Source organism: Ranitomeya variabilis, chromosome 5 (genome assembly GCF_051348905.1).
Source record: "Ranitomeya variabilis isolate aRanVar5 chromosome 5, aRanVar5.hap1, whole genome shotgun sequence".
NCBI classification, from domain to species: Eukaryota; Metazoa; Chordata; class Amphibia; order Anura; family Dendrobatidae; genus Ranitomeya; species Ranitomeya variabilis.
Window position 1 is genome coordinate 192,141,614 of NC_135236.1, and position 22,838 is coordinate 192,164,451.

Consider the following 22,838-nt stretch of genomic DNA (forward strand, 5'->3'; position numbering starts at 1 on the left):
GTCAGACTTGTGCAATAGGAAGCTACCAGGTACCACTCCAGGGTGGAGTCTGGTTGTGGCTGCTGATCCCACCGGGGAACGGAACATAGACAAGCAAGCGGGCACGACTGGCACATAGGCAGGCAGACGGGTACAACAGGAACACTGTCAGACAGGCGGGCACGGCTGGCTCTCTGGTAGGCAGGCGGGCACGGCTGGCTCTCTGGCAGGACTGGTGGACAAGACTGGTACACTGGAAGAACCGGTAGGGACCGGTCTGCAGGCAGGTATGTAGAACGGGTAAGAACCTGTTCAGACACGAGGACCTAGGAATAAGTAGATAAAGACCGCAAGAGCGGATGCAGAGCGAAAGCACAGGAGCTAGAGCCAAGTGCAGACAGGCAGGAGAAGTAGAAGCGCAAGGAGCGGAGCCAGGTAGAAGCGCAAGGAGCGGAGCCAGGTAGAAGCGCAAGGAGCGGAGCCAGGTAGAAGCGCAAGGAGCGGAGCCAGGTAGAAGCGCAAGGAGCGGAGCCAGGTAGAAGCGCAAGGAGCGGAGCCAGGTAGAAGCGCAAGGAGCGGAGCCAGGTAGAAGCGCAAGGAGCGGAGCCTGGTAGAAGCGCAAGGAGCGGAGCCAGGTAGAAGCGCAAGGAGCGGAGCCAGGTAGAAGCGCAAGGAGCGGAGAGGAGCTGCGGGAGAGGTCTCTGCAGCAAAGCTGAGCAGAGCCACAAGGAATGTGGAGAGAAGCTGCAGCAAGGGATAATTGCAACAGCAGAAGATAAGCTGAGAAGAAAGGAGCAGAAACGCAGAAGTGAGGAGCAGAGGTAAAGTAACAAAGGTTCAGAGCAGGCAGAGCTGCAAGAGTGAGGAGTGTAAGCAGACTGAGAATACAAGGAAAGACAACAGGGAAGGAAGCCAAAGACTAGGAGACTGAGGTAAGACTAAGTGCAGACAAGGCAATGGAACAAGACACAAGGACAAAGACACTAGGACCAGGATATACTGCCTCCTGGTGGGCGGACAACAAGACCAAGGAAATAACACAGAGAATCCTCCAGAGAGGGAGTAACTCAGAGAAAGGCCAGGCAAACTCAGAAGCAAGACACTAACTGAGCTAACACATTGCACAGGCCCAGAACACTGGGAGGAGCTGAACTAAATACTGGAGGTCTCCTGGCAATTGGTCAGGAACAGATTGGACAGATGCACCTGATTCCTATAAGAACCAGAGAGTTCAGGCGCCGCCCCTCTATACACAGAACTATGAAGCATGCAGAGAGCAGAGACACAGAACATGGAGCTGGCAAGAAACAGAAACCACATCATGACCTGGAGCAGTGGGTAAGGCTGGTTTCACACTTGCGTTTTTGTCTGCAGCGTTTTTTGCACAAAAAACGCATGCGTTTTTTTCCCTATATTTAACATTGAAAACGCATGCGTTTTTTTGCACATGCGTTTGGTCGCGTTTTCAAACGCATGCGTTTTTTGTCTGCATGCGTTCATTTTCAAAAATGCTACCTGCAGTATTTTCTTGCGCGTTTTTTGCCGCGAAAAAACGCATGCGTTTTTTCGCGGCAAAAAAAATGCATTGCTGTCTATGTAAACGCATGCGTTTTTAAGCACATGCGTTTGTTTGCGCTAAAAACGCATGCGTTTTTATAGAAAAAAACCAGAAAACACACTGAAAAGCCACCCACCACCATCAAGGTGATAAAGGGATCCAAACCCTAACCCTAACTCTACCCCTAACCTCACCCCTAACCGTTTAATGAACATTTTCTGACAGTCATATTGCCACGTATTTAAGTGCCACGTATCACGTATTTCAGTGCCACGTATGCCACGTGCCACGTATTTAAGTGCCACGTGCCACGTATTTAAGTGCCACGTGCCACGTATTTAAGTGCCACGTGCCACGTATTTAAGTGCCACGTGCCACGTATTTAAGTGCCACTTGCCACGTATTTAAGTGCCACGTATTTAAGTACCACGTATTTCAGTTGCACGTATTTCAGTGCCACGTATTTCAGTCACGTTTAGGGTTAGGGTTAGGGGTAGGGTTAGGGTTAGGGTTTTCTTGTTTTTTCTTGTGTTTTCTTGTGTTTTCTTGTGTTTTTCTATAAAAACGCATGCGTCTAAAAAACGCATGCGTTTTACCGCGTTTACATGCGTTTTTCACACATGCGTTTTTTTTTAAAAAACGCATGCAGATAAAAACGCAAGTGTGAAACCAGCCTAAGATAGTGTGAGAAATGCGAGGCCATGCCGTGATGCCAGCAGAGTTGTTACAGGAAGAATGTAGGATGGAGGTTCTGGAGGTGAAAATGAATCAAGACTGTAGGTGGGAAATGTTAGGTCCCTATTACGAGGTGGCCCCCAGACTTGGACATTTTCTTTGTATTCTCAAGCCTCAGAACTGTCTACTTTGGAGTTGTGTTCTCGGAAAAAGAGGCTGCTGAATTCTTCCTTGTAAAAAAGAGAGATGGGGTCTATGTCCTTGCCTCGATTTCTGAGAACTGAAGAAGATCCCGGGGGGAGAGAAACCTTTTGGCCGGGGTCACACTTGCGAGTGTGATGTGAGAAACTCGGGACCAGAGTGTTCAGCTGCATAGAAATACATGAGTAGTCACAACAAAATTATGGTTTTTAAGTCGACAAAGCACCGCAAAATAATGCTGTGAGAAGTGATTAAAACGTAATATTTATACTACAATGATATCAGTAAAAACAATCTCTTACCCCACAAAAAATAATCTCTCACACAGGCCCATCCACTGAAAAATGAAAATATTCTGGGTCTCAGAAAATGGCAACACAATAAAAAGATAAATATTCTGATTTTTTAGTAAAAAATACTAGACATGTTTGTAAACGCTGTAATTATGCCGACAAGTAGAATCTTATTGCCAGATCATTTTACCATTCTCATGGCTTTCAGTATCACCTCTATGCTGATGACACACAGATCTACATCTCTGGACCAGATATCACCTCCCTACTAACCAGAATCCCTCAATGTCTGTCCACTATTTCATCCTTCTTCTCCGCTAAATTTCTGAAACTTAACATGGACAAAACAGAATTCATCATCTTTCCCCCATCTCACGTGACCCCCCCAACGAACCTATCCATTACAGTAAATGGCTGCCCACTCTCCCCAGTCCCACAAGCTCGCTGCCTCGGGGTTATCCTTGACGCTGATCTCTCCTTCAAACCACATATCCAAGCCCTTTCCACTTCCTGCCGACTTCAACTCAAAAATATTGCACGAATCCGTTCATTCCTCAACCAAGAATCTGCAAAAACCCTAGTCCATGCCCTCATCATCTCTCGTCTTGACTACTGCAACCTCCTGCTCTGTGGCCTCCCCTCAAACACTCTCGCACCCCTCCAATCTATTCTAAACTCTGCTGCCCGACTAATCCACCTGTCCCCCCGCTATTCTCCGGCCTCTCCCCTCTGTCAATCCCTTCACTGGCTCCCCATTGCCCAGAGACTCCAGTACAAAACCCTAACCATGACGTACAAAGCCATCCACAACCTGTCTCCTCCTTACATCTGTGACCTCATCTCCCGGTACTTTCCTACACGCAACCTCCGATCCTCACAAGATCTCCTTCTCTACTCCCCTCTTATCTCCTCTTCCCACAATCGTATACAAGATTTCTCTCGCGTATCACCCCTACTCTGGAACCCTCTACCACAACATATCAGACTCTCGCCCACCATCGAAACCTTCAAAAAGAATCTGAAGACCCACCTCTTCCGACAAGCCTACAACCTGCAGTAACCACCGATCAACCAACCGCTGCACGATCAGCTCTATCCTCACCTACTGTATTCTCACCCATCCCTTGTAGATTGTGAAAGAATTAAAATAAAAAATAGTCCTATACTCACCTTCGATGTCTTCCCGCCTCTCCACTGCATGCTGTCGCTTCGGTTCCTGTAGCTGGTGTGCGGTGAAGGACCTGCCGATGACGTCGCCGTCTTGTGATTGGTCGAGGCCGGTCATGTGACCGCTCACGTGACCGCAACGTCATGGAAGGTCCTGCGCGCACACACCATCTATACGGAACGGACGTCGGTGAGGAGATCAGCTGTCTGCGGGTGAGTATAAGCATTTTTTTTATTTTTTTTAAACATTCTATCTTTTACTATAGATGCTGCAAAAGCAGCATCTATAGTAAAAAGTTGGTCACACTTGTCAAACGCTATGTTTGACAAGTGTGACCAACCTGTCAGTCAGTTTTCCAAGCGATGCTACAGATCGCTTGGAAAACTTTAGCATTCTGCAAGCTAATTACGCTTGCAGAATGCTAAAAAAAACGCGAAAAACACGGAAAAAAAACGCAAAAAAAAAAATGCGGATTTCTTGCAGAAAATTTCCGGTTTTCTTCAGGAAATTTCTGCAAGAAATCCGGGCGTGTGCACATACCCTTAGGCTATGTGCACACGTTCAGGATTTCTTGCAGAAATTTCCTGAGCAAAACTGGACATTTTCTGCAAGAAATCCACATGCGTTTTTTTTGCGGATTTTTCCGGAGGTTCTCAATGCAATAATATAGTGGGAAATCCACAAAAAATCCGCAAAATTAATGAACATGCAGAGTTTTTTACCGCGATGTGTTTTTTTCGCAGAAAAAAACGCATCATGTGCATAAAAATTGCAGAATGCATTCTAAATGATGGGATGCATAATGTATGCTTTTTTTTGAGTTTTTATAGCGAAAAAACGTGAAAAATCTGCAACGTGTGCACACTGCCTAAATACGGCCCTGCATCTACAGGTGCAGCTCACATAATTAGAATAATAATAATACTAATAATAATTTTTATTTATATAGCGCCAACATATTCCGCAGCGCTTTACAACTTATAGAGGGGACTTGTACAGACAATAGACATTACAGCATAACAGAAATCACAGTTCAAAATAGATACCAGGAGGAATGAGGGCCCTGCTCGCAAGCTTACAAACTATGAGGAAAAGGGGAGACACGAGAGGTGGATGGTAACAATTGCTTTAGTTATTTGGACCAGCCATAGTGTAAGGCTCGGGTGTTCATGTAAAGCTGCATGAACCAGTAAACTGCCTAAGTATGTAGCAGTACAGACACAGAGGGCTATTAACTGCATAAAGTGTATGAGAACATGATGCGAGGAACCTGATTATGTGTTTTGTTTTTTTTTTCTATTTTTAATAGGCCACACAGGGATAGTTAGGTTAATGCGTCGAGGCGATAGGCCAGTCTGAACAAATGAGTTTTTAGGGCACGCTTAAAACTGTGGAGATTGGGGATTAATCGTATTAACCTAGGTAGTGCATTCCAAAGAATCGGCGCCGCACGTGTAAAGTCTTGGAGACGGGAGTGGGAGGTTCTGATTATTGAGGATGCCAACCTGAGGTCATTAGCAGAGCGGAAGGCACGGGTAGGGTGGTAGACTGAGACCAGAGAGGAGATGTAGGGTAGTGCTGAGCCATGGAGTGCTTTGTGGATGAGGGTAGTAGTTTTGTACTGGATTCTGGAGTGGATGGGTAACCAGTGTAATGACTGGCACAAGGTAGAGGCATCGGTGTAACGGTTGGTGAGGAATATGATCCTGGCAGCAGCATTCAGGACAGATTGGAGCGGGGAGAGTTTGGTAAGAGGGAGGCCGATTAGTAGAGAGTTACAATAGTCCAGACGGGAATGAATAAGAGAAACATTAAGAGTTTTTGCAGAGTCGAAAGTAAGAAAAGGGCGAATTCTAGAAATGTTTTTGAGATGCAGATAAGAAGAGCGAGCCAGTGATCGGATGTGGGGGGTGAATGAAAGCTCGGAATCAAGGATGACCCCAAGGCAGCGGGCATGTTGCTTTGGAGTAATGGTGGAACCGCACACGGAGATGGCAATGTCAGGCAAAGGTAGGTTAGTAGAGGGAGAGAACACGAGTTCAGTTAGTAAGAATATCACCAAAAGGGAATTTATTTCACTTCTTCAATACAAAAAGTGAGACTCATATATTCTACAGAGTCATTACAGTGATCTTTTTCTGGTGTGCATTTCTGTTAATGTTGATGATTATGGCTTACAGCCAATGAAACACTTCTTAGGAGCCGCAGCGCGTCAGTCACCCGCAGTGAGGACACTAGTCTCCGGAATAGACATCTCCAGAATAGAATGCACTGGATGCGGTAAATCCTTACGGTTCAGTGACCTGCGGATTTACCTGTGTGAGAATAGACTGAACCGCTGCCGTAACCTGACCGTGTGCACTGAGCCTTAGTATCCGCAGCTATTCTGCGGGCACAAAGTGCGCCCCCGGGTGGAAAACTCCTGTGAGTGCAACACACACATATCGGCTTGTGGAGTCGTTTCACTTTTCAGCCAACACAGCTGTTAGTTTCTGCAGTGACGCCCATCACTCCCGTACCTCCCGGTAGAGCCGGTGCTCAGCGGAGGGACACGGGGGACGGGACACACGGAGCCGGCTCCTCACCCCACAGGAGGGCACGTGCACTCAGCTAGTGACGTCATCACGTCGGCCGCTCACTGACACCGCAAGGAAAATAATCCGAGGCCATTTTGGCTTGTGCAGCTGCCGGATCCGCCGTCCTGTGTGCGGTGGGCGATGTCCTGGAGGGGCGCAGCCTGGGACGGGACTGTCGCGGTAAGTCAGGATGACGGCTCCCAGGCTAGGGAAGTGCGCGGCCCGGACTCTGGTAACCCGCCAGCTGTCATGTGACGTGCCGACCTATGACATTAGCATTGCTGGTCCGTGTGTGCACACCGTGGCCGTATATATCGGGTATAGCCTATGTCACGTGGTGTCACAGACCTCGCTGGTATGGGTGATGATGAGCTAAGCCCCGGGCAGCACTACAGATCCCAGCATGCCCTGGGGACTACAGTGCTCAGCAGCAGAGTTTCTTGGCCATGTCCTTAGTTGTGGGACGGTGGTCCCCGGCTCATCCATGTTGTGTGGTCTGTACAGGGTACATGTAGTGTGCCCCCCAACAATCCCTGCACACACGGGGTGCCCTGCACACACGGGGTGCCCTGCACACACGGGGTGCCCTGCACACACGGGGTGCCCTGCACACACGGGGTGCCCTCTACAGCCGGCCCCCACTGTTGTGCCAGCGCTGTAGTTTCAGGCTCGTTCCCATTACTGCGTCTGCCGCACGTAATTGCCCCTATACTGCCCCATCCACGAGAACAGAACCTTAGGAGCCAGTGTGGATTGTTTATTAGCCCCCGGTAGGCCCTTCCATGGGTAATGAGCGTAGTGGCTGTATGGCTGCTCACTCCTGGGGTTTGTGCAGCACACACGGTCAGTATTTTACCTCAGTATGTGGAATAATCAGAGGAGACGTATAATAGAAACCCGTCCCCACTTCTGTATTTATCACCCACTCCTGGGTTTGCTTTACTGAGGTAAAATACTGACCGTGGCCTTGTATAGATTGTCCCCACCAGCGAGGCCCAGCGCTGCGTCCTGGTGTATGTTCCTGCGGATGACTGACAGCTTTCTCCCTGTGATGTGGGACATCCCATACATGACCCAGTGATGGGATCAAGGTCCCCGTTGCTGCCCCCGGATTGGGCATACCAGTAGCTAAAGGGTCCCATGGGTCTTGCATGACTCTGCCTTTTGTCTTGTCTGATCAGTGGGAGTCCGGTGTGTAGAAATGTCGCCGCTCAGCAGGATCCCCGGCCACATCTGTGTTCTTATTACTTCGGAGCAGTTGTGTGTGCTTGAATCTGTAATGGTCCCTTAGACAACCGACTATATACAAGCGCGCTCATATACCGCCCAGTGTACACAGGCTGACGAGTTACCGATGGGGAGAGAGCGATGATCGTTCTGTCCTCATACAGCGTCACGTTATAGGCCGCACTTCCACTGCTTACACGGGCGATGTGCTGCCAATCAGGATGATTTTTATGACGGAATGAACGATCCAATCACCTGAAAGGAGCGGCTTACAGCTTTTTGCAGATTATAATATAGGGTGTGATTAGGTGGCGGTGCTCCAGAGTGCTGAGTCCACAGGCTCTAATGTTTTCTGGTTTCTGAAAACCACTCTCAGCTTCAGTTTGTTTAAACGGCATTTTACTCACCTTCCGAGGTCCACCGCTGCTCCCAGTGTCCACCGCTGCTCCCAGTGTCCACCGCTGCTCCCAGTGTCCACCGCTGCTCCCAGTGTCCACCGCTGCTCCCAGTGTCCACCGCTGCTCCCAGTGTCCACCGCTGCTCCCAGGTCAAATTGGCAACTCTGCACCCAATAACTGAGCTCAGTGGTTCTTCCCGAGTTGACTGCTCGAGTTGCTGTCCGCACTGAATGGCTGCAGCGTTGACTTTGTCAGCTCTGCAGTCAATAACGGACACGGGGAGCAGCGGTGGACACTCAGCAATGAGTGTGAGGCTGTGTGTGTGTGGCGCAGGAGTGCGAGGCTGTGTGTGTGTGTGGTGCAGGAGTGCATGGCTGTGTGTGTGGCGCAGGAGTGCATGGCTGTGTGTGTGGCGCAGGAGTGCGTGGCTGTGTGTGTGGCGCAGGAGTGCGTGGCTGTGTGTGTGGTTCAGAAGTGCGAGGCTGTGTGTGTGTGTGGCGCGCAGGAGTACGAGGCTGTGTGTGTGGCGCAGGAGTACGAGGCTGTGTGTGTGGCGCAGGAGTGCGAGGCTGTGTGTGTGGTTCAGAAGTGCGAGGCTGTGTGTGTGTGGCGCAGGAGTGCGAGGCTGTGTGTGTGTGTGGCGCAGGAGTGCGTGGCTGTGTGTGTGGTTCAGAAGTGCAAGGCTGTGTGTGTGGGGGGCGCAGGAGTACGAGGCTGTGTGTGTGGCGCAGGAGTGCGAGGCTGTGTGTGTGGCGCAGGAGTGCGAGGCTGTGTGTGTGGCGCAGGAGTGCGTGGCTGTGTGTGTGTGGCGCAGGAGTGTTTGGCTGTGTGTGGCGCAGGAGTGCGAGGCTGTGTGTGTGTGGCGCAGGAGTGCGAGGCTCTGTGTGGCCTGTGTGTGGCGCAGGAGTGCGAGGCTGTGTGTGTGTGTGGCGCAGGAGTGCGAGGCTGTGTGTGTGTGGCGCAGGAGTGCGAGGCTGTGTGTGTGTGGCGCAGGAGTGCGGGGCTGTGTGTGTGTGGCGCAGGAGTGCGGGGCTGTGTGTGTGTGGCGCAGGAGTGCGTGGCTGTGTGTGTGTGTGGCGCCGGAGTGCGTGGCTGTGTGTGTGTGTGGCGCCGGAGTGCGAGGCTGTGTGTGTGTGTGGCGCCGGAGTGCGAGGCTGTGTGTGTGTGTGTGGCGCCGGAGTGCGAGGCTGTGTGTGTGTGTGGCGCCGGAGTGCGAGGCTGTGTGTGTGTGTGGCGCCGGAGTGCGAGGCTGTGTGTGTGTGTGGCGCAGGAGTGCGAGGCTGTGTGTGTGTGTGGCGCAGGAGTGCGAGGCTGTGTGTGTGTGTGGCGCAGGAGTGCGAGGCTGTGTGTGTGTGTGTGGCGCAGGAGTGCGAGGCTGTGTGTGTGGCGCGCAGGAGTGCGAGGCTGTGTGTGTGGCGCAGGAGTGCGAGGCTGTGTGGCGCGCAGGAGTGCGAGGCTGTGTGTGTGTGTGGCGCTGGAGTGCGAGGCTGTGTGTGTGTGTGGCGCAGGAGTGCGAGGCTGTGTGTGTGGCGCAGGAGTGCGAGGCTGTGTGTGTGTGTGTGGAGCAGAAGTGCGAGGCTGTGTGTGTGTGGCGCAGGAGTGGGAGGCTGTGTGTGTGGCGCAGGAGTGGGAGGCTGTGTGTGTGTGTGTGTGTGTGTGTGTGTGTGTGTGTGTGTGTGTGTGTGGCGCAGGAGTGCGAGGCATATTGATGGTGTGCACATACACAGGACGGAGCTTGTATGATCTGGCATGGCTATAGATAGAGATCAGAATGTAGACTGTGTCATCTTGCACCTCAGCTCCAGGATCCATTTCTTGGTTGGACAGTTTGCGCTTTGTTTCTCTATTTACATGTATATAAAACGTGCTTACGTAAAGATTTCAGTAATTTATGAGGAATCTGGCCTCGTGAGCCTCCTGCTGCATGAGATATTGGAGTCCAAACAATCTTGCTCATCTCTGGTGTAATTCAACTTGTGGATATGTGGCATCTGCAACTTGCCCACTTCTCTTGAAACAGGCGAATAAAAAAATGCACGTGAATGCAAACACTGTTGGGGTCCGCTCCTACATTCAGGAATTGCTGCAGTTTTGACCTGTATTTATGCAGTGTGAAAAACGCAGCAGCCAGATGTTACAGCATAGTGGATTCGATTTCTAGAACTCCCATGTCCACTATGCGACTACGTGCACTTGCGGATCACCCACGGAAAATGACGTGCGGCACATCTTTCAGGACGTGCATGTATATTCTGCCCCCACCCCGAATCAATACTTTGCAGGACCATTTTTGCCCAGTTTTCTTTGCGCACTCCCTCTCGCTCAGTAAGATTGCATGGAGGCGTCTGTGAACATCAATTTTCAAGTCTTGCCTTAGATTCTCAATGGGATTTAGGCCTGGACTGTGACTGGGCTACTCAAACACATGGATATGCTTTGATCTAAACCATCACATTGTAGCCCTGACAGTGTATTTAGCATTGTTGTTGTGCTGGAAGGTGAACCTACACCCCAGTCTCAAGTCATTGTAGTCTCTAACAGATTTACCCCCAGGATTGCCCTGTATTTAGCTCCATCCATCTCCCATCAACTCTGAACAGCTGCCCAGTCCCTGCTGAAGAAAAACATCCCCACAGCATGGGCAGCCACCACCACTCAGTCAACGTGAGAAAAAAACTAATCTGAAGTAGCAATTTACATACATGGCTCAAGTGTTGTCTTTGGGCTACTTGTTCAGTACACGGACCAAAAACTGTTATATGAACTCGTTTTTGTGGACCCTGACAGTCAGTGGCCACTCTCTAACAAACTGCTGGGGTTGCCCATTGACCACAGTTGCAGTCTCTTGCTTTGAGTCCTCCAGATCTCTAGATGCCCATTGTAGCAACAACTCAGCAATAGATAATAGATGCTGTTCCAAAGCATGCATCTATAGTATAGAGATACAATGGGGAAATGTGCAGCATCCCGCCACCTTTTTTGCAATGTTATTGCTGCCTGAGACCGCTATATGCTGCATATGGGATCATACAATGAAAAAGTTTTATTACCAGGAAAAATTAATAGGACATCAATAGATGTATGGTGGGAATACAATCCATTAATACTACAAAATTAACGACTGTACCATCTATACAGAAGGCTTCATTCAGATGTCTGCTGTATTTGTACGCGTTCGGTCTGTTTTTCGAGGATAGAATGGCTATCCATTGTGCCTATGTCACTTACACACTACTCGTCACGTGACGTCGGATGTGCTTGCAAGGGTTAATTTATCTCCTCAATCTAGTGCTCAACCTCTGATTTTGGCTCTAAAGTGAGCATAAATCACACCCCGACAGTCAACACACCTCAGTTACGGTACTTAACGCACCCTGCCACCACTCCTCAAACACAGGGTGATGAGTCCCCGAAATATGTTACTGTTAAACAATCAAAAGGTCACACACTCCCTGAAAGCTATGCTCCTTTAGAGCATACAAGGATCAAACTTATTTAAGATTTTTAGCTTTAATATAAAAATATGCGGTGCTTACAATAAAAAAAAAATATAAAAAGATAAAAATAAAACAAAATACAAATATGCAAAACAGTTATAAAATAAAAAGGGAGAAATAGCAGAAATATCTAAACTTTTACGTCTACAGAGATCTTCTGTTTCCTTAGGGGAAGGAGAAATTAATTATGGATTACATCAGCCTCCTAGTCAGCACCCCCATGTGAACGTTTTTTGTGCCACACAGCTTTTTGTCGTCCTGACCATAGGCTCGTTTTTCCATGATCACCCGTTTGGAATATTTAAAACTTGCTGTTTGGTGACTGGACTTGATATTGCATTTCAAATATCCTGTGTCTCCCCCACTCTTCTCTATACAGTCAATAGGAAATTTTCTACCTAGTACAGACCATTTGCTACCCGCTTTCAAACTAAGGGTATGAGCCGAGCTGACATGTTTGATACCTCTCTGTATTCTCCCAGCAGACCACCCCCCTTAGCCCCTGTGGCTCTCAGTCCATGCAATAAGAGTACATAGATGTTGTCTCCTTTTGTGTAGAGCCAATCATTTGGATGCAGCCTTAACTAGCTATTTTACTGATATTATAGTTTCCCTTACAATTATATTTTTCCTTCAGAGCCTACTTATATTACGGTATTTATAATTACCTGGCTCCAGTAATTATTTTGTTAATATGTTTGTCCTTATTCATTGCACAAAGGAGCTCATTGACACCAGGATGATTAGAAGATCGACCTGCTGCTGATGTGAACAAGAAAGAAAGGAACCCACGGGCAACATGCCGACAGCATCGTCATTACCTAAAGAGCTGTACCTTTCCACCTCCCTGTCAGAGCTTAATAAGAAAGCTGAGGTTAAAGCGGATACGTCCAGCACAAAGAGGTATGTATTTACTAGTGGTGTAGAAGCCTGTACTAATCTGTATGCAGCCAGCCAAGTAAGATCTTCCCTCTGTTTTGCACTTCTTAGTGAAGGTTTGTTTCACCTCTTTTGTCTTCCTGAGAATTGCATCATGTTCCAAAGAGTACTAGAAATGCTTGAAACTTTCCATTGCACAATCTGTGAAGAAATGTACTGCAATAGATATTGAAATAAGTACGAGATGAGCCCTTGTGAGGGGGGAGTGTTGCTGACTTTAGGTTTGCAACATTGTTTTTTTTTTTTTTTTTTTTTTTTTTTTTTATGGGTGAAGATAAAATTAGGATATGTTTCCACAGTCAGGTATGGCTCAGTATTTGCTCAGGATTTGACGCAGGTAAAGTCTGCACCAAATCTGCATCTGAGGTCACTTGCAGGTCACCAGCGTTTTTGATGCGTTTTTTTCCTCATGCGTTTTTGATGCGTTTTTTTATTGCATGCATTTTTTTTGTCATTTGAAATAAAGCTACCGTATATACTCGAGTATAAGCCGAGATTTCCAGCCCACTTTTTTGGGCTGAAATTGCCCCTCTCGGCTTATACTCGAGTCATACCGGGGGTCGGCAGGGGAGGGGGAGCGGGGGCTGTCTAAAAATACTCACCTAGTCCAGGCGCGGTCCCTGCTTCCCCGGCGCCGGCAGCAGCAGCTTCAGCTTCTTCCTGTACTCAGCGGTCACATGGTCCCGCTCATTACAGTAAATGAATATTCGGCTCCACCTCCCATAGGGGTGGAGCCGCATATTCATTACTGTAATCAGCGGTACCATGTGACCGCTGAGTACAGGATGAAGCGCTGCGGCGTTGGGGAAGCAGGATCTACACAGCGGCAGGACCAGGTGAGTATACGGGGAGGAGAGCGCAGCGCTGCGCGATAGTCACCTGCTCCTCGTTCCGGGCGCCGATCTGTCTCCAGCAGTGACGCGGAGGTCAGAGGGCGCGGTGACGTGGTCAGTGCGCGCCCTCTGCTGAACGTCAGTGCTGGAGACAGATCGGCGCTGGAACGAGGAGCAGGTGACTATTGAAAGTGCCGGGGGCCTGAGCGACGGAGAGGTGAGTATGTGATTTATTTTTTTTATCCCAGCAAATGGGGCAAGTGTCTGTATGGAGCATCTATGGGGCCATAACGTTCCTGCAGCACTATATGGGGCCATAACGTTCCTGCAGCACTATATGGGGCCATAACATTCCTGCAGCACTATATGGGGGCCATAACATTCCTGCAGCACTACATGGGGGCCATAACGTTCCTGCAGCACTATATGGGGCCGTAACATTCCTGCAGCACTATATGGGGCCATAACATTCCTGCAGCACTATATGGGGCCATAACATTCCTGCAGCACTATATGGGGCCATAACATTCCTGCAGCACTATATGGGGGCCATAACGTTCCTGCGGCACTATATGGGGCCATAACATTCGTGCAGCACTATATGGGGCCATAACATTCCTGCAGCACTATATGGGGCCATAACGTTTCTGCAGCACTATATGGGGCCATAACGTTTCTGCAGCACTATATAGGGGCATAATGTTTGTGCAGCACTATATGGGGCAAGTGTCTGTATGGGGCCATAATTAACGTTTGTAGGGCACTACGGCATATGGGGCAAGTGTCTGTATGGAGCATCTTATAGGGCCATAACGTTTGTGCAGCACTATAAGGGGCAAATATCTTTATAGAGCATCTTATGGGGCCATAATCAGCATTTGTGCAGCATTATATTGGGCAAATGTGTCTATGGAGCATCTTATGGGGCCTTTATTAACCTTTATGCAGGATTATATGGGGCATATTTTAATATGGAACATCTTATGGGGCCATAATGAACAGTATGGAGCATTATATGGGGCTCCTGATTCAATATGGATATTCAAAGACACTTAACCTACTGATGTCTCAATTAATTTTACTTTTATTGGTATCTATTATTACTTTTGACACTTACCGGTAGCTGCTGCATTTTCCCCCCTAGGCTTATACTCGAGTCAATAAGTTTTCCCAGTTTTTTGTGGCAAAATTAGGGGGGTCGGCTTATACTCGGGTCGGCTTATACTCGAGTATATACGGTAATTGAAAGTTGGCTTCTGGGAAGGAAAAAAAAAGGAATTTCCTGTTTGCAGATATAATGGGGTATGTTCCGTTTCCATGGTCAGTAAACGCTGCGGGATGGACGCTGCGTACATCTGCAGCATCCAGCTGTTACAGCATAGTGGACGGGATTTCAAGAAATCCCATGCCCACTGTGTGTGCACCAATGCCCGCAGCTCACCCGCAGAGACGGACATGCGGCGCGTCTTTGCAGACCGCAACATGTCAATTTATGTAGTGGAGAGGCTCCATCTCCGCTGCGTAAATTACCCATACACTTTCATTAGATGCAGTAAAACCGCATTATCTTCCTAGTCACGCGTGTTAAGTGCGGTAACGCAGCTTACAAACGCATGTGTACTAATTTACATAACAGTGAATCTTGTGACACAGCAGGATGTACATGACACAGAAAGTGGAGGAAAGCAGAGAGAGAGGTCCCTCCTTTTTAATAAGTAAGTAATTATTAAAAAAAAGAATAGCAAGGGTCCACCCTATATATGTTAACCAGCCAGAGTAAAGCAGAGTACTGGTACTGGTATTTCAGGCTGGTAATGATCCAATATCCATGAATCTTACCAGCCTGATAATACAGGCCGCGGCAGTCTGCTTACCTTGGATGGTTAGCAAAAATAGTGGGATCCCCTCCAAAAAAAAAAGGCGTAGGGTCCCCCTATTTTTGTTAACCTGCCAAGGAAGAAGCTGACAGCTGCGGCCTGGTATTCTCAGGCTTTTGTGGCCCATGGATTATGGCCCTCAGCAGCCTAAAAATAGCAGCCTGCATCCACCCCACAACTGGCACATCCAAAGATGCGCCAATTGTGGCACTTTACCCATCTTTTCCCACTTGACCTGTAGCACTGGCAAGTGGGGTAATATTTGTGGGGTTGATGTCACCTGTGTATTGTCAGGTGACATCAAGCCCACGGCTTAGTAATGGAGAGGCGTCTATAAGACACATATTCATTACTAATCCTATAGTTATATGGTAAATAAAGATAAATAAAGACACGGCCAGAATAAAGTCCTTTAATAATCTTAATTAACCATACTTACTGCATCACCTAATTCCCGACACCCTCGATCTCCTGCAAAAAAATAAAATAATAAACCAACACAAATACTCCCTGTTCGACATAGTCTAATTACCGAGTGTCCCACGACGAGTCCAGCTCTGCTACATCTGGATGCCTTTGGCTGAACAATGGCAATATGCTACCATCCAGCCTGATATCCAGACACAGAAGAGCTTGTAGATGACCCCCGGAGATAACTCGGTCTCCGGCGGTCATCTGTACTGCAGTTCTCACGATCAGCTGATCTCATCGCGAGAACTGCAGTGTACGCGAACTTGCGGCTGAAACAAGGTAAGACATTTATTTAAATTGGTAAACATGCGTAGTAAGCTGCGTTTTCACACTTACTACACATGTGACTATAAAGATGATTCGGTTTTACGTCATCTAATGATAGTCTATGGGAAATTTATTTTGCGGAGACTAAGCGTCTGCACAACATAAATTTGCATGTACAAAAGCCGCGGAGACACAATCACGTGTATCTCAACGCAAGCAATGAATAGCCAGGTCTTTCACCGGGAAAGAACAACCACGTGAAGGGCAGCATCCAATAAAGGAAAACCACCTATGCCAAAACATGGTATCCATCCACAGACAGCTGTTTCGGGGTATTTGCCCCTCATCAGTGTGGAGTAGGAAACTGGCTTCTGGATCACTGCGTTGAGAAACACATGATGGTGTCTCCGCGGTGTTGGATGTTTTGATCTCCCCGAGGTCATTCACCCTTATGTTTATAGTCTCCGCAACATAAATAGACATTCTGCGGTCTGGAAAGACGCACCACATGTCCGATTACGCAGGGAGCCGCGTGCGTCTTTTAACGCATAGTGGAGATGGGATTTCTTGAAATCACCTCCACTATGCTGTAACATCTGGATGCTGTGGGTTTGACGCTGCGGCTGTACGCAGCGTCAAACCCGCAGCGTTTATTGACCGCGGAAGCATACCCTTACAGATGCAATGCATTTCACTTTGTTGCCCCTTCTCAGTTTTCTCAAACATTTGTTAAAGTGAACCAGACAGCTGATACACGCTGTTCGAACCACAGGCAATACTTAGGCTACTTTCACACATCAGGTTTTCAGTGTCAGGCTAAATCCGGTGAATGTTGGAAAAACTGTATCCGGCGCAGATTGTGAAAAACTGATGCAACGGATCCATTTTTTTGACGGATCCGGCTAGCATATCTAGATTATTGGATAAAAAAAAAATTTGGAGCATGCTCAGTTTAAAAAACCGGATCAGGCCTCCGGATCCGCCTTTTTCCGGATCCGGCACCTTCCGGCTCCCATAGGCTTCCATTTTAGCAAACAGCTGGAAGCGCCGGATCCGGCGCTTCAGGCTTTTTCGCCGGAGACAAAAAACGTTGCTATGGACGTTTTTTCAAGAAACCGGAAGCGGCAGATTTGCCAGATCCGGCGAAAACCAGACGAAACGCAATGTCATCCGGTGCAATGCAGCACTAATACAAGTCTATGGGAAAAAAACCTGATCTGGCGGCAACATTCGCCTGATCCGGTTTTTTGAAAATTAGCCGGATTTAGCCTGACACTGAAAACCTGATGTGTGAAAGTAGCCTTAGCATTCAGTGGCTACATGAACTCAGTTACGTGTGTTTGACTCAGAAACGCTGCTGCATGACAGAGAGGATTATAATTTGAAAGCTGGTTGGGAGCAAGCTGCACTGGAAACTAGTCGAACACGTGGGTTCCCTGCGGATTCTTCCCACCAGCTGCCTTGAATTGATAGGTCTCTGCCACTCTTTACACTTTTATATAGGAAGTGATCTGATTATCCAGGGCACCCGGCGGGGAGAAGCTGCCGGTGACAGAGCTGGGCTGGAGACTAGTCGGACAAGTGGGTCCCTGGCAGCTTTAATTCTTCTATGTCCTTTTTTTTTACAAGCTAGTTTTAGCTTTTACATTAGTCCTAATTCTGAGATGTAGGGAAGATTTAATATACCTCTGAGTTGAAGGTCTGACTTTCTCTTACATAGTAACATAGTTTTTAAGGAAGACTTTAAGTCCATCTAGTTCAACCCATACCCTAACCTAACATGCCCGAACATGTTGATCCAGAAGGTTTTATTACATAAACCACATTTCTGAATAGACTTTGTGGCCCAAAAGTAGATATGGGACTGTTGCAACGTTGATGGAAGACATTTCGAGCACTTATGGCTAATTTACACGAGCAGATAATCAGTTAAACGATGCAATTGTAATTGACGACAAGCAAACAATGTCAAGTGTTTATACAGGATGAGAATCGTGAATGACATGGGCGAGTATCGATCGTTACATCAGAACATCGGTCCCAGAGTTCACACACAGATAATTAAAGGGAATCTGTCACCTAATTTTGGCCAATAAGCTAAGGCCACCGGCGGCTTATCTACAGCATTCTGGAATGCTGTATATATGCCCCCCGATGTAACCTGAAGGATAAGAAAAACAAGTTAGATTATACTCAGGGGCGGTCCCAGTTCGGGTGCAATGGGCGTCGCAGCCCAGGTCCAGCGCCTCCTATCTTCTTACGATGTCGTCATTCTCCTTGCTTCTGTCGCTGCCCCTGCGCAGGCGTACTGATTTGCCCTGTTGAGGGCAGAGTAAAGTACTGCAGTGCGCAGGCGCCGCGCCTCTGACCTTTCCCGACTCCTGCGCACTGCAGTACTTTGCCCTCAACAGGACAGATAAAGTACGCCTGCACAGGAGCCGCGGCGGAATGGCGGTGGCCACAGCTTATGGGGCCAAAATTAGGTGACAGATTCCCTTTAACTGAAATACATGAAGTCATAAAGCATTGTACAAACTTTTGTTGATACTGTACAAAGAACATGAAAGGGGTGAGGCAGAACCAAAGTTTAACTTAATCCTGATTGTCTATCTACTGTAATCTAATCCCATATTTAATCTGGCTTAACCCCTTATCAACATGAAGTACTGGTACTTCCCGCTCCCGGACTTTTTATTAGGTCTTGCATGCTGAGCCCACATCTTTTTTGGCACATGACTGCTGATTTGCCTGTGTCTATTAACCTATTAAATTTGATATTTCTTTTGAGTGCACAGTAACAATGTGCTCCCTCGCTGGCTCTGAGAATTGACGAGCTAGCAAGAACGCATGCTCAGTAGAGCGGGGGCTGGACTAGCCCCTGTAACTGACCTCACTGATAATGCTTCGTTTCAGGGTGGGGAAAACTGCTATGGCAGTGACTGCCCCCTGACAATGTCCTGTTTGACCATTGCAGTGTACTCTGGGGATTCTCAAACTGAATGTCACCAAAACGGAAGGTTTAAAAAAAATAAGGCAAAGAGAGAGCGAACGGTAAGGAATTTTTAGTTGAACTGTATTAGAAAAGTGACTACAATATTACATTAAAAAGATAGTTTTTTGGGATTAAAGTGAACTTTGGTTTCGGACCACCCCTCTAATCGTGAATATGTTCTCGCTCCAACTGCTGCTGACCAATTGGAAGATGATAAACCAATTGCTGAAGGCCACACCTATCTAGGATTTGAATTTCCGCTGTTCCTTTTTTTCCAGTCTAGTTGTTGAAAGAGTGAACAATCTCCATTACATTACACATTTTTCGAAAGATGAATGAGAATTATCACTTGCCTAAATGATTTATTTAACGACAAACTGACGTTTTTGGAAACCTCGATCAGTCACTCAAGCCATTCACATTAAACAGTCATCGTGATTCGTGAACGATGGGTCCGTGCTGTTAGAATCTGAAGGATTGTTGGCCAGTGTAAATGCAGCTTTACCAGCTCAAATAGTGTTACATAAATGTAAATGTTGGAAACCATGCAAGAAAATAATGTCTCTTGGGGTGTGTGTCTATATAATCTGTGGTGATAAATTTCAGTGGCTCAACTCTATTTCTACTTTTGGGCCACACTAAAATTATAATGCCCTCACAAAAAAGGAAAAAGGTATGTTCGGCTCACCTCTCGTATAGCTTTGTATATAGATCCACAAGGTGAGCCCAATTTAAAAAAAAATAAAATAATATAAAACAAGCAGCTATAGTCCAGCACTTGATCTCCAAAATAATGGCAGTAGAAATGGTGAAAATGGATTTAATCCATTAAATTAAATTAAAGAAAATACACACATTAAAAACAGGAGGTTCTGATTAGTACTATTTGTTCCATTAGTTCAGCAGCAGTCATGCACAGCTGGGAGGTTCGGTGACAACTCTGCCATGTACCCCTACCTAGTGTGATCACTTATGACAAAACACCACTGACCCTTGCCCTGGTCACTGAATACAGAATTCGTACTTATAAGATAAATGTCTCTCCAAGTGCCTTCTTCAAGAAAGCGCCCCATATCTGATCCCATTCAATTCTATCAAATGCCTTGTCTGCATTCAAAGAGCAAACAATCCTTTGCACAGGATTATCAACCGGTATCTGCAAATTTATATAAAAATAACAAATTAATTGCAGTAGCTTTAGCTGGCATAAATCCAATTTGGTTAGGGTGAATAAGAGAGAGGCTAACCCAAGAGCGAGATATTGCGATTATTATACCATCAGCTGGAAAGGGAGATGGCTATAGGAATGTGCAATTAACACATTCTTGCCTGTCTTCAGAAGAAGAACAATAATGGTTTCAGACAACAGGTTGTTTCCGACTTCGATTTGGCTAACGAACCTGAGGTTCTTTGGAACGGTCTGCACAATCGATTTATATAGCTGTACACGGATGAAAGAAAGCCTGAGGAATTATGGACACATAGACTATTTTATTACTTAAGAAGCCAGAAAGACCATGAACAAGAGGCAGAAGAGACCCTAAACATCATCGAAGAAAGACGAATAGGAAAAGGTAACAAGCAGGAAGCAGACAACATCAGTAAAAGATCAGAGAGACAACAAAAGTTTCAACCAGAAGTGTGAATGTTGAAAGATGTCACCTCTATAAGAACGAATCGGTGATAGGGGATGAAACTGAGACGGAGACTGGAAATGATAGTGAACCGAATGAAGTTGTTGCTGCAGTGGAGCTTCTGTTAAAAAGCAAAGCACCTGGATATGACCATATTCCAATAGAGCTAATAAAATCTTGAACAACTTGTAAATGGCTGAAGTACTGGACAAGATCGATCCAGTACCTCACCTCCGAGCAAAATACTACTGAAGATATTACAAAGAAGGCTACATCCTTACTTTGTCCAAGAGCTGCCATTGGAACAAGCAGGGTTCGAAAAAAAGAGGAACAAGAGATGTGTTCGCTAACATTAGATGGATAATGGAAAAAGCCAAAGAGATCTCTTTTTGCTTTGACTACTGCAAAGCCTTTGATCGTGTTGCTCACCATAAATTTTGGAATACCATGAAGGATATGGGTGTGTCAAACCGTCTGATCAGCCTCATTAGGACCAAGAAGCAACACTCAGAACGGAACACTGCGACACTTCATGGTTCAAAGTAGGATGAGACGTCAGACAAGGCTGCTTCCTGTCACCATTTCTATTCATTTTACATGTAGAAGATAATTTCAGGAAGGCTGGACTTGTTGAAAAAGAAGGAATCAAAATTGCTGGACTAATAATCAACAATCTTAAATATGCAGACGATACACGTGTCAAGGCGTGTCAAGATGGAAAGCTCACATATGGGACGCCTACTCAATGCAAAAAAGACAAATATATTGATTACTGCCAGGTCTGACTGAGACATATATTTGAGATGGACAACGATGAACTGAAAGTTGTAAAGGACTTCAACCTACTCTTCAATGATCACTTAAGATGCAGCGATAACCCTGGAAGTCAATGGGAGAATAGGTATGGCAAATCAACAATGGAGTCACTGGACAAGGTCTTCAAATCAAGGAACATTTCACTGGCAACGAAGTCACAGCTCGTTTATACTCAGTTATTTTCTGTGATAACATACGGATGCGAAATCTGGACGATGAAGTAACAAGACTGCAGAAGAATCAACACCTTCAAAATGTGGTGCTGAAGAAGGATGTTATTAATACCATGGATGGCAAGAACAAATAAACATTGTAGAACGTAAGTCTGCAAGGACCAGGTCCTCTCCCCTCTGTACCAGTCTGTGACTGTAAATTTTTAAACTCGAGTATAAGCAGAGACCCCTAACTTTGCCACAAAAAACTGGGAAAACTTAATGACTCGAGTATAAGCCTAGGGTGGAAAATGCAGCAGCTATCGGTGAATTTCCAAAATAAAAATATTGCCTACTTGCCTACTTTGGACACTTCATACAAAGAGACTAATCACTAGAGAAGGGCATCATGATCGGAAGAATAGAAGAAATAAGATGAAGAGGAAGATCAGCAACCTGGTGACGTGATGCAATCTAGGTAACGGTGGAGAAGAACCTAGTGGACCTTATCTAGGCTTGCACAGGATCGATTATCCTACAGAGTTTTTATCCATCAAGTCGCCTCGGCCCAAGATCGAGCTGAAGGCATCATACATAGGCAGATAGTCATCCTACCCTCAGAACGCGCTGGAAAACCTGTAACTGTTCTGAGTGAAGTACATCTCCAAACAACTTGTACAATTCAACGGGAAATTCATCAAGGCCAGATACCTCAATTGCCATCACCACCGCAGCTTCCTGTAGTTTCTCTGGTGCAGCCTCTAGCCAGTCTGTCCTCCTGGGACAAAACCTGTAATGTAATCTTATAGAAATAAGTGACAATCTGATCTGCTGACAATTGCAACCTAAATATATACACTGCTCAAAAAAATAAAGGGAACACTAAAATCCAACATCCTAGATATCACTGAATGAAATATTCCAGTTGTAAATCTTTATTCATTACATAGTGGAATGTATTGAGAACAATAAAACCTAAAAATTATCACCGTAAATCACACCTAATATCCAACGGAGGTCTGGAGTTGGAATGATGCTCAAAATCTAGTGGAAAATGAAGTTACAGGCTGATACAACTTCAGTGGAAATGCCTCAAGACAAGGAAATGATGTTCAGTAGTGTGTGTGGCCTCCTTGTGCCTGTATGACATCCCTACAACACCTGGGCATGTTCCTGATGAGGCGGTGGATGGTCTCCTGAGGGATCTCCTCCCAGACTTGGACTAAAGTATCCGCCAACTCCTGGACAGTCTGTGGTGCAATGTGACCTGCGAGATCGGATTGGA

At 46.7% G+C, this 22,838-nt stretch overlaps 1 protein-coding gene across 1 annotated transcript in view; it reads left to right on the forward strand.

The window, feature by feature from the left end:
- Positions 1 to 6,345: 6,345 nt before the first annotated feature.
- USP8 (ubiquitin specific peptidase 8) overlaps positions 6,346 to 22,838 on the forward strand; it is a 110,554-nt gene continuing 94,061 nt past the window's right edge. The window contains exons 1-2 of the mRNA XM_077263671.1: positions 6,346 to 6,630; positions 12,294 to 12,475. Of these exons, the coding sequence (XP_077119786.1) occupies positions 12,372 to 12,475 (104 nt within the window). The 5' untranslated portion in view covers positions 6,346 to 6,630; positions 12,294 to 12,371. The remainder of the gene's footprint in view (positions 6,631 to 12,293; positions 12,476 to 22,838) is intronic.